At 31.5% G+C, this 12,225-nt stretch overlaps 3 protein-coding genes across 3 annotated transcripts; 1 reads left to right on the top strand and 2 right to left on the bottom strand.

The window, feature by feature from the left end:
- Positions 1–3,213: 3,213 nt before the first annotated feature.
- Positions 3,214–3,849, bottom strand: LOC108687470 (protein mago nashi homolog). The gene has a single exon (XM_018193238.1). It carries the CDS (start codon positions 3,734–3,736, stop codon positions 3,296–3,298), a length of 441 nt encoding a protein of 146 aa, XP_018048727.1. The 5' UTR covers positions 3,737–3,849; the 3' UTR covers positions 3,214–3,295.
- A 2,742-nt stretch (positions 3,850–6,591) lies between these two features.
- On the top strand, positions 6,592–9,880 carry LOC108687466 (synergin gamma-like). The gene is made up of 6 exons (XM_018193234.1): positions 6,592–8,110; positions 8,212–8,581; positions 8,665–8,828; positions 8,920–9,061; positions 9,200–9,342; positions 9,518–9,880. Exons 1-6 carry the CDS (start codon positions 6,983–6,985, stop codon positions 9,734–9,736), a joined length of 2,166 nt encoding a protein of 721 aa, XP_018048723.1. The 5' UTR covers positions 6,592–6,982; the 3' UTR covers positions 9,737–9,880.
- A 35-nt stretch (positions 9,881–9,915) lies between these two features.
- LOC108687489 (transcription elongation factor SPT4) lies at positions 9,916–11,759 on the bottom strand. Its single transcript, XM_018193266.1, has 4 exons — positions 11,502–11,759; positions 11,140–11,246; positions 10,746–10,801; positions 9,916–10,250 (listed from the first exon to the last, which is right to left on the bottom strand). The coding sequence occupies exons 1-4, from the start codon at positions 11,568–11,570 to the stop codon at positions 10,132–10,134; spliced, it is 351 nt and encodes a 116-aa protein (XP_018048755.1). The 5' UTR covers positions 11,571–11,759; the 3' UTR covers positions 9,916–10,131.
- Positions 11,760–12,225: the final 466 nt, after the last annotated feature.

Here is a 12,225-nt window from a genome sequence, read left to right as displayed (position 1 = left end):
TTATTTTTGTCTAATTTTTATATAATATTTATATTATATAAAATGTGTCTAATTCATTGTTTTAAAAGGATAGAGAGACGTAATTGTTTAGAAATATTTGTTCATATGCAAGAAACGTTTAGTGCATATTATTGTTTATTAATTTCAATACACTCTCAAATTCATTAATTTATCTGTAAAAATGAAAGTAATATACATATTTTGCACAGAAATGAGTCCATCTGCTGTTCACTTTCAGCACTCGCATGCATCGTATTTGTATATTATTGACATAAAAATCCTTGAAAACTATAGTTTTCAATTATTTTCAAAAACACAATGTATGCTTTACCTTGTGTTACGATACTGTGAAAACTTGCGAAAATATGTAAAATAGCCTTGTAAATCACTCCCAAAAAGGAATTATTAATCGAAAAGTGATCTGCCCTAAAATATGCTTACATTTATAACAGCAGGTAGACTTATTTCTATACAAACACATCTCATTTATTCTTTATTATTTATTAGAGACATTAATAAATTCAGGAGTGTATTATGTATATTGCTTGTAAAATGAAACGCTTCTTATTATTGAGTATCAATTGATAGATAAGAATTAAAAGAGTATGTATATAAGAGTATGTATATAATATCATAACTTGCTTGTACTTGCGGGACATTATTATGTCTCTTGATATTTATCAGTTAATTAGGCAAGTATTTGTTAGATTTAGGCAAGAGTTTTTGTGATATATATACTTCAATAAAAATCTCTGTTTTTTTTTTTAATCGACTCGATTTTTCATTACTAAGAATTATAAGAATTATACTTTATACTGTCATGGATTTCTTATGTATACTTATTTCCATTTAAAATATCAAATTCACAGATCTTGTGTTTAGAAATTACAGAGATATCGGTATTTATGTGGATTCTTTCGATGCGTTTGTTTGGAGCTGCTCCTTGTGCTTGCATTTGTGATATACAAAACTATCCGACGATTCTCTATTATCTATTGTCATAATCGTTCGATACGTAAAAACCTTGCCTTTGCAATAGCAGCAGTGTCTATCAGAGGGATGCAAATCATCAAAGTGCTTCCTTATGGCAGTCCAGTTTCCCGAGATGTCTCGATTGCAATCGTCACAATGAACACGCGTTTGTTGAAATCTCTCATGGACCGAGTCTGTGACAACACGACCTTCCTCGGCTTCTTCCAAATCTTGCACATCGACTGACATCTTGCATCTACAATTCAAATCAATCAGTTGATAGAACATCCAGTATAAGAGAATTCTATCTGTAATATTAAAAATTTACTACACTTAATGAAAAATTTAGAGCCATTAACTTTGTCAAAAAAATATTTCCAACAACAAAAAGCGTTTTAAGTTTAACCCTTAGTGCACATAATAAGTTTTTAATTCTTTTACTGTATACAATTAATGGGATTAATCATCACTTTTACAAATAAAATTGTTAAATGATTCTCACATCTACTTTAATGTGTACAAAAATGTACATGTATAAAGTTATGCATTAAAGAAAAGAATAGAATCCATTATTTCAAATGCTCCCAATATTTCAAAGAAAAGAAATGCACGAATGACTCAATTGTGTACTAAGGATTAAATTATTGACACAGATTTTTTATTTTAAGCTGTTTCGGTACGATTAAATAATGTTAATTACCAGTTTTTCTCAATGAATATGCAACTTCAAGTGTCTCAAACTTTTTTTTTCCTCTGTCCACTTTCATTCGAAATGCGATGAATTATTACATTCAGGTTAGGAATCGTATGTAGAATTATATTCAAATAACAGCAAGTAATGTATTCTTATGTGATGTTTTTCACTCCAATATCTGAAACCGTCGATATCTGTTCTAATTCATATTGCGTAATTACTTTATATGTATATATACGTATAATATATAGATACTTACTGATCCTACAATTGTTTTTACCAGCTTATACGACATCAACGTATGTCAGAGTATAGTGTAAGAAAAGGTATTTAACAATAAAATGATGATACATTAATACACCATACGTCGAAGTCAAAACGTCAACAGATAGTCTCAAGCGCTTTCTCTCATTGTCAGATCAGGTTAGATCTTAAACTGACTTGAGGTTCTTGGAAGTTGATAAAGTTGATGGAATGCTTTCCATTTAACATAAATCGACACAAACGTCATTCTCTCTTTCTTGATATTCAGAAAGCAACAAAGATAAAGCAACATTTATATCAAATGGAAAACATTCAGTAAAGTAAATGTGTAAACCAGTTAATGACTTGTACCTGATTCAATTAAAGGACAAAATAACAAAAATTTTAAGTATTAAATTTTAATGAATAATATGTTCGATTCTAAATAAATTTGTTTTATTAAATTTTTATAAATAAATTTATTTAGAGTTGTAGATATCATTAAAAGCTTAATATTTGAAAAATTTTATTATTTTGTCTAATTGATTGAATCATATCCACTAACTGTTTATTAAATTGGTATATTATCTTAATATTTCCTTATCAAATTCAGATTATAAGCTGATATTATTTATTGTCATTTTGATATCAAAATGACATTAAAAACATTTTGACAAAATGATAAATAACATCAGCTCACGATTTAGATAAATTATATAATGTTCAAAATTACTTAAGTCAAATGCATAACAGTGTTGTTAATAATTAAAATAAATAATTCAACTTCCAATATTAAAGATGTATTTTTTAACAAAATGCAAAAATACAAATTTTTCTATGTTATATTTAAAAATAGAAAAAAGTTTGAAGGACTTTTTTGGATCTGAATCAAACATTTTATATAAGTAGACATACTTTTAAAAAATAATTAAGAAAAAATAAGAAAATTTTCATTTATACATAAAATTGCATTATTAAATATTGATCTTATTGAACTATATTTTATATGTAACATTTTTACGCGAAAAGTATGAAGTTTCAATTCCAGTCTTTTTGAAAGATTATATATCTTGAAAAATTACAAAATAAACGCAGTCACTAGAATATTTATAATTTCATTAGTTATCACTTAATGAATTAGTTCATCTTTGTAATTTTCATTTCATTTCAAGATGTACAATTGATCCCTGTACATCTAATATATTCTTAAATTTCTTTAAAGATTATATAATTCATGAAAAGATGAATGCAATTTAATTTCTCTTCCAAGAACATTTGATTTTTGTGAATAAAGTACAGACAAGTACAAATAACTACGGATATTTTATTAAAATAGAGAAGCAAGGGGATTATACAGAAGTCTTTGGATAAGGGCATCAGTGTCATTTATATGGGCTTAATTTTGAAGTGCAGTCCTATCAAGGAGAAAACCAAGCATTTGAGATCCTGCACGAGGTAGTAGAAACATCTCAAACCCTCCGGGTCCCGCGACTGGTTCACGTCCAGGAGGGAGCCAGTCTTGGAGGTAGTGAACGATATATGCTCGTCGCCGATGACGATCTCCAGTTCCTGGCGTCCGACGCGGTCAGGCTGCGGCCAGAGCGAGTCATCTTCCTGCATGATCTCCGAGTCCTGGATAATGCGCTTGAGCTCTTCCATTACGCATTGGTGCACATATGCCTCCTTGCGAATCATCGTGTCGTTCTTGTAATTGGAGTTGTTGGCGTAGCGCAGCTTGCCGTCTGGTCGGAACTCGAATTCCAGAAATTCATGCCCAAATTTGCCTTTGTGACCAACGTAATAGCGTATATAAAAGTCCGTCGACATTTCTCACTGTTGATTATTGTTCAGCAATTACGATCAGTAGCGGTGAAACGTCAAATAGGTCAAATATTCAAGTTTTTAACACGAGATCTTCTAATGGCTTCTAGCAATTGACATCCGCCATTAGCAAACATTAAGCCGCTTTTCCATGTGGCGAACTTGGTAAGCACTTGATATTTTTAGGGTCAATTTCGATGTATCGAAATGTGATTGGTTATCGAAAAACTGGCATAATGACGTATTTATATAAAATATTGTATAAAATATTTATATAAAAATTACATAAAATTATGTAAGAATTCGGAATTTAAGGATGCATATATACTCGTATTTTTTACAACAGAATAAAAAAATTATTAAAAAATTACAATTTTTTAAATATTGTATTTATGTGTATGAAAGTGATATAGAAAGTTTTACAGTGATTTAGAATCTGGATTAAAAAATATTTCAATAAAAAGTAGACGTATGTTTTAAAAAAATAATTAAAGATAAAATGAGAAAATTTTTATTTAAACTATAAAATTGTATTGCTAAATATAACTGTTAACCTTAATGAATGTTTATATCTAACATTGATTTTATATAAAAATAAATTTCCAATTTCTGCAGTTACTTTTTGCAAAAACATCTGATACATATCAGTAGTGTAGTTGAGCTCTGGTGGGACCAGGACACTTTTTTCGGAAGCCGAGTTTAGCGATGCTGCGACGTCACTCACTCACTCACACACACACACACACACACACACACACACACACACACGCACGCACGCACGCACGCACGCACGCATGCACGCACGCACGCACGCACGCATGCACTCACGCACTTACGCACGCACGCACGTACGTACGCACACAAAAGGTTCTTTCTATAATTATTTAAAACTAATTTTTTATGTTTGTATAAATTAACGGTAACAAGAAAGAGAAGTATTTATTGAAATCTGAATTGCAACATGATAACATAATGTAGTTAACTAAAGAATCCAATAAAGGTGTCTCAGAAATAATGTACGCGCCACTTTGAGAACATAGAAGGGATTAAGCGGAACAAAAAAAATCTTATAACATTCGCTATAATTTTCAAATAAAAAAATAAAACATCGAAATGCGCGGTGATGCCACGCAGTATGAATCCTATATGAAAAGATTACATTTTCCTTTTTTTTTTATTTGTTCGTTCCACATGTTGCAAATTAGTGTTTTAAAAATCTGATAAACCTTTGTTCAAAGCATCGCCAGGGTACTTTTATTTTTAGGACTACATCATTGCTGATACATTGATCTTTAATCATCAAGATTCAAGACTATTGTTTATTTCTGCTAATCTAGATTAATAACAAATTTACAATAAAGTTAATTTCCAGCTAAAATTTAATATTTCTAATCAGAGACGGATCCAGAAGTTTATCAAGGGAGGGAAGTCATTGACACACCGCAAGCGAAATTTTTTCATAGTCAAATATAAAATGTTTTAATTATTATTGATATATTATATTAAAAAGTATTATAATCCGTGTGTCAAAATGATTGATAAGCGAGAGGGATCATGGAAAACGGCCATCTCTATTTCTTTTCATTTAATGATGTAATAGGAAAGAGAATGAGAGAGAGAGTTTTTCATGGTCCTTCTTTCTCATTATTATCAACTATATTTAAATACTACTTAAATACGGATCACGCCAGTCCATTCTCTATGGACGAATTCAAGACGGCAAAGACTAGGCATGCTTATCGAGTGAATGAGCATAATTGATTCTTATCTGTCCAACCAATCATGTTTAATTGCTTGGTGAACAGAGCCGCTTTGTCGACTTGAATGCGTCTTATGGCCGGAATCAGATTGTGCATTGAAGATTAAAGATTAAAATTTCACCAATGAGGACAAAGAAGTTTTGACTCCTTTTGTTCTGATTGGTCAAACTTCAATTTTTTAATTGTCAATCTCATTCTTTAATGTGTAGTCTGATTCTGGCCTTATGCCTTTAGTACACCAGCGCGATATTCGTCGCGCGCGACACGCGATATTCAATGAATGTACAGCTTTACCGGTGTTTTCATTCTAAAGGTATAGTCTCATTGGATATTGCGTGTCGCGCGCGACGAACATCGCGCTAATGTGCCAGAGCCATTAGTCTTTGGTGCCACGTGACTTAACCTATACAATGGTGGCACCAATACTGAACTTCACCCAGCGCGAACGGACGGAAAATAAAAGCTGTAGCACAGATTTTATTTATTTGCTTTTTGAATATAAAAAAGATTCTATATTTTCTTTGTACTTAGAAAATTCATAAAATAAATTTTGATAATTTTTAAATATCAAAATTATAATTGAATATTTTAGAAATATTTAAAAGTATATATAAGCTTTTATTATATTTTTATAAAAGAAAACTCTGTGGGGGGAAAAGGCTCTCATAGTCCCCCTCCCTTCCCCATCGCCATAAATGCGCCTGTAATCTATAAATTTTTTTAAATTTTTTAAAAAATGTATTAAACAATAAAAAATTATTGATTTTATGTTAATTCTATGTTATAACAAAATAGCTAATACTGTCAATTGCCAATAAATTTCGGAGTCATAGTCAGCAAAAATGCTGAAAATCGTAAATAAAATAGTCTTAATAAATCTATTTATTTGTGTTTCATAACATTTTCTGAAACAAAATATAGTGCATTTGATTGTTCGAAAGATAAAAAGTGAAATAAATAGATTTATCAGATTTATTTTTTGTAGCTGAATTTTTTGTCCTCTTCCTCTTCAATTTTTCTAATTTTTGAAGTGAGATGGATGTATATTTAAGCACTGGGAGAGAAAGAAAAATCAAGCAATCTGGAGTGCAGAAAGTGTATGTAAAACGAATGAATCCAAGAAAATTAAAGTACACTCTACTGGAGTGGCAGGTGTCAAGGGACTAAAAGGGTGAAGGGACTGGTTCGAGATAGACGTCACACTCTTGTCACTTGATGTAAGGGTGAGTTATAAACGCGTTTCGTTGCGTGTTTGTCGCACGGCACCAACCATGTGGAAAAAGGGTAACGTTCGCACCACGAGTCTCGGGCATTCATGCGACCGATATTGAAAAGACGCTCGACCTCCTCTTCTTCGTAATATCAATATCGATGTATGTATCAAGCTAGCAGTCTAAACGATGGGCTCATGTTGCTCGACGAGTTCACGTAATCTACAAGCGACGTTCGTAGCAGGGTGAGATTTGCCGTCCGAACCTCGTCGCGCGAGAACATGAACAAAAGTCACGCGAATAAGAAGCTGAATCAGCTGCCGAGTTGGCTGTGGACCAACTCGACCACCTTACCGCCGGTTTACAAGATGGTCTGGGAAGCGGTGCGGGAGGATCGGGTCAGATCGAACGGCATGCAGACTGAGTTGCTCGTCGACACTAACAAGGTGTTTCCTCTGTTGCTTACTAGTCAGCTGCCTACGGAGGTGCTCGGTCACATATGGAGCTTGGCCAATCAAAAGTATGCTGGACAGTTGACTGAGCAAGAACTGTACATTGTCTTGGCTCTCGTGGCGGCTGCTCAGACGTCCTACACTTTCAACAGTCTTGATATACTGCATTTACTTCCTTTTCCACCAACACCTTACTTAAACATAGAATGCCTGATGAATTTGCAGCCTGCTGCACAGGCGAATGCATCAAAACTTCAGCACTATGAGGAACTCAGTAATATGAGTATAGAAGGAAAATATATTTCTGAGACTAAGGGAAAAACTAAAGCTAGAATCCAAGTAAACACAGTGCCTGATGCAAATATATCCTTCTCTGGCAGTACTGGAAAATTATCTTATTTTGATAGCAAGATTCAGATGCCTGGTATAACTGGGAGTAATGTCAATAATTTGTTCAAAGATGTAAAACAAAATCTGCGTGTTCAAATTGATGTTCCGTCTGTATCATCCTTCGACGAGTCCTGTGATGAATTTACAGAGTTTCAAAGCGCCCCGATTCCCAGTGTTTCCACTATGCCAATCTGGGACAGCAAGCAAGGTTCCGCAATTGGTAGCAGACTCGCTAATCATAATCTAGGAGTGAAAAAACCAGTTGACAAAGTCAAGAAAACTACTGTTGGAACAAAAGCCATACATATTAATCCACAAATTCGTACACCTGCACCTGCAAGTTTGCCATATCTAAATAAAGATCAATCTATAGTAGAATCTACATCTGATCTGTTTCCTAAATGTGGAATAAAGAATCAGTCCAAAACAGTAATACTTAAGGATACTGTGATTAGAAATAATGACATGCCTAAAGATTATAGCGACAGTTTTAATAGTCTGGCAGGTATGGCAGAACCTGTCAGCAGCAATAAAGAGGTATTACCTAAAGTGGAATTAGCACCTAAGGTAAATAACAAGCTTGTCAATTATGTAGCAAGTATACCTTTATGTCTGTACAAGTATAATGTCAATATGATTTTTGCTGATGTATATAAATTTATCTGTAGGCCATTACAGTAGAAATGTCTGATTCTGTTCAACAAGATTTAATGAGTTTACAACAAGTCGAAGATAAATACAGTGCATTGCGTGAACTAGTTCAAGAAACGTCGGTTGTAAATGATATGAGCTTAGATTTAACTTTTAATAATCAATCGGCTGACGAATTTGGAGAATTTATGTCGGCAGAACAACCACCTAATAATCCCATGATGTCAGATGCTTTGGATATTGAAAGCTTTAGTATGTTTGCGGATTTTGAGTTTAAAACGCACGCTAATAATAATTTAGCAGATCTGAACTTTATATCTGAAGTATCTGAATCGTTTAATAATCTAAAACTTGATGATGGAATTGAAGCACAATTTGTAGAGACAGGTTAGTGCTCTCATTACTTGCAACAATTTTATTTTCGCTTATGTGTCATTTTGCTTGAATCTAGTAGTATATATTATTCTTAGGAAAAAATGTTCAAAAAGAAGATGCTATTTCGATAAATAGTATAGAATTGATTAGTGGTCCATCTGAAGCACTGCCACGTTCTGGATCTGTGCCTAGTTTAGATCTTAAATCATTTTTGCCTTCTAATGTAGAAGAAGAACAAGTTATAGAAACTCCACAGCAGGTAATCATGTGCAATTGAATTGTCAGGAAGTTAAGATATAGAGGAAATAATCATGTGATCATATTCACTATCACATGTTTCTCTGTTGCAGACTGTGTATTGGGAATGGAAACAATACATGGAAAGTTGTGTTTTATTACTGCAAGTTGCAGCCAATATATTTACCAATATCACGTCAGAATTAGTTCTGCAAGAAGTTTTAAACTCAGCCCAGGGATATAACTTTCTTTGCCGTAAGTGTTCGTTTCAATAATATATTTTATAAAATATTAAACATGTATGTCTATTGTATATTATTTATTCATTACGAATAATAAAACCATAAAAATATGAAATGTGAAATATGAAATATGAATATATTTTGTTATTAGAATTAGCTGAAGTTGCAGCTGTTTGTAGACGTGTTAATTTTTCATACAAAGAGTTGGATATAAATATTATTGGGTTTGATGACCTGTTGATGGACATTGATCGAATCTGGGCTGAAATGGAACCTTTTTATGCAAACATACCAGTAAGTTACTTAAATGAACTATTAATATTTTTAGATATTAATGCTGTTAATATTTTTATATGTACTAATGCAAAGACACATGTACAAATGTAAAAGAAATAATGTAAAAGAAATTTTTTTTGTTCTAATATCTATTTTTAAATTTTTATGATACATCTATATTAATATATTTTAGATCGTTACTGAACTACCAGCTTGGCCATTACATCAAGGAGAATGTATATCTTGTTCCTTGTGTTTAACAGTTATCACGAGTGGTCGAGTCGTATATAATGATAATAATTATCATGTAACATGCGCAAATTTATGGCTCAATTGTGTAAGCAGTCAGTTACCAGTAATGCGATATTCTTTACTTTGTCAATCGACTATATGTCCAGGAAGCCATATTTAAATGCCAATCTGCATGTTGAAAGGTTTTCAAAAACTCAAAAAGAAAAATATGCTATTTAGACCTTATTAAGGTAAATAAAAGAACTCGGCTAAAAATGATCTTTAAAAATGGAGTTCTGATACAATTTGCATTTAATCTAATGAATGACACACATGTATATAAACAAAGTAAAGTGCAGATTCAATGTTCATTGAAATTGTTTATTATAGAGACTTATACTTTACAAAAATTCTTAATATAACATAGTCATACGATATTAATTAGCAAAAATATTTCTATATTAAGCTTAACAAAATGAATAATGATCGTATTTCAATTGCTCTAATTCTAATGCAGTATTAAGAAAAGTTCAATATTTATATTAAATAGAATCTTAAATAGAAATTTCTATATAATTAACGTTGACTCGTGTCACGTGGCCTATATACAATTCCTCTGCTCTTCATTTCTCTGATGACACCAGCTGGTAATCGTCCTGATACTGATATGGCGTAGACGCCTTTACAAAAACGATCTGAAAAAAATAGAATCTCGGCATTAACGGCCATTCTCGATGTAATTATACATATATATAGACTGAGATACAATTTTTATTCTGAAAGTGTTTGCGCGAATAGCATTCTACTTAAACAAATCTTTATAATATATACGCACATAAGTATGTTCCTAGATAAATACATACTGGCATTTGTAAGAATAATATGTCTGTATAAATGTATTATACGTTTAAAATGAAAATCTCAAATAAATATATTTATTAAAATATCTAAATACATATTATAAATAATTTTAGAATTTATAGTCTGAGCCTTCTACATACTTTTAATTTTTAGGAATTTTATTCTTTTTCTATTGGTTGACTATTTATACACATACATAAATTTAAAATAACAAAATATTTTGAAAAATTCTTGAAATCAGAAAATTACAATTATTAATAATAAAAGAATTAGTTATAAAAGAATGTTAATTACTTGAGTTATATTAGTATATTTATCATAATACTTACTTATTCTTTGCCACTTGGATACCCAACTATCTTCTGGACTCATTAGTGCGATCACTCTAAAATATAGACAATAAAATATAAGCAGGCAAAATAAATACCTAGCTAGAAATCATTTTTTTATTTCTTCATAATAAAATTATTTATTAAAATGAGACATTGTTATTTTAAATTGTTAGCCATTAAAATTAGAGAAATAATAAAAAATTATATTTAAAATATCTAACATCTTACACGTCTTAACGTCGCACTAATGTTTTACAGTGCACAACAAATTCTCAATGATTTGTTCAAAAAAGCTAATATTAAATATTCAGAAAGCTAATGTACATAAAAAAAAGAGGTCATTCTTAGCCAACTAAATATTTATTATAGTGTATTACTTATAGTGTATTACCCATCAAAGTTGGAACTTGTGCAGTCAAAAACATTATCCTTATTGTTCTTCATACGAAGAAAATCATCACAGTTATCGCATCCATCAAATTCGAATTGATCGAAAGTCTGTGGAGTATAAATATGATTGCATTTATTTTAATATATAGGGGTTCCCTTTATAGATACAAATCAATACATTGTCATTCTATCTTTGCATTACATGAGTAACAAAGACAAAACAATTTTTTTTTTTATTTATGTTCATTTGTGTCATTAGATGAAAGGCATTCACAAATACGTTCTATAGATGTTATGATAATAATCTTGAAGGGCCGATTATATTATAAGGCAATATAAGATTTATGTACCTTATATACATACCTTAATTAAAGAGCATACCAAACATGCTCTTAATCCACGTAAATCTTTTGGTACGGTCTCCATTGACATCGTATAACAAACCGTAATACTTCAACGATACCTCACGATAAATACACGTGACAAGAACACAATTCAAATTACTTTGAAATTAAAGTAATGATAGTTACAAGTATAAAATTTCTTTATGATATGCAACGATACGAATAAAGATAAACTGAGATCTGCTAAGCTCTACCGTTGATATCTATTTTAACTTTACGTTAGATAAGTTAAAATGAGGTTAGATTAGGTTACAAGTATCACTAGAATGATCATTGACCTGCGTTCAGCAAATTCAATAGTATTGCAACCACAACAATTTTATGACTCTCTGCGCTGATTGGATCATACTTTTAGATCTAGAAGAATAGTCCTATCTCAGCAGAGAATCATAAAACGGTTGCAAAACTGTTGAATCTGCAGGGGATCGATTCTATATCTTGAAATAAGGAACATTATAAAAGTGAGCAAATTTACTAGAATATTAATTATTTCATTGATCAACACCTAGTAAATTTGCTCGCTTTTGTAATTTTCACCTTTGAAGATACAGAATCGACCCTCTGAACGTAGTCATCCAGTCAGAAATAATAATTGAATCGACATCGATTCGATGTCGAATCGATGTCGATTCGATGTCGATTTCATTACCATTTCTGACTGGGCATTTGAAGTTCTGGCTACC

This window comes from Atta colombica, unplaced genomic scaffold (genome assembly GCF_001594045.1).
Source record: "Atta colombica isolate Treedump-2 unplaced genomic scaffold, Acol1.0 scaffold207, whole genome shotgun sequence".
NCBI classification, from domain to species: Eukaryota; Metazoa; Arthropoda; class Insecta; order Hymenoptera; family Formicidae; genus Atta; species Atta colombica.
The sequence above is the reverse complement of the archived record's forward strand: the minus strand, read 5'-3'. Positions and strand labels throughout refer to the sequence as shown.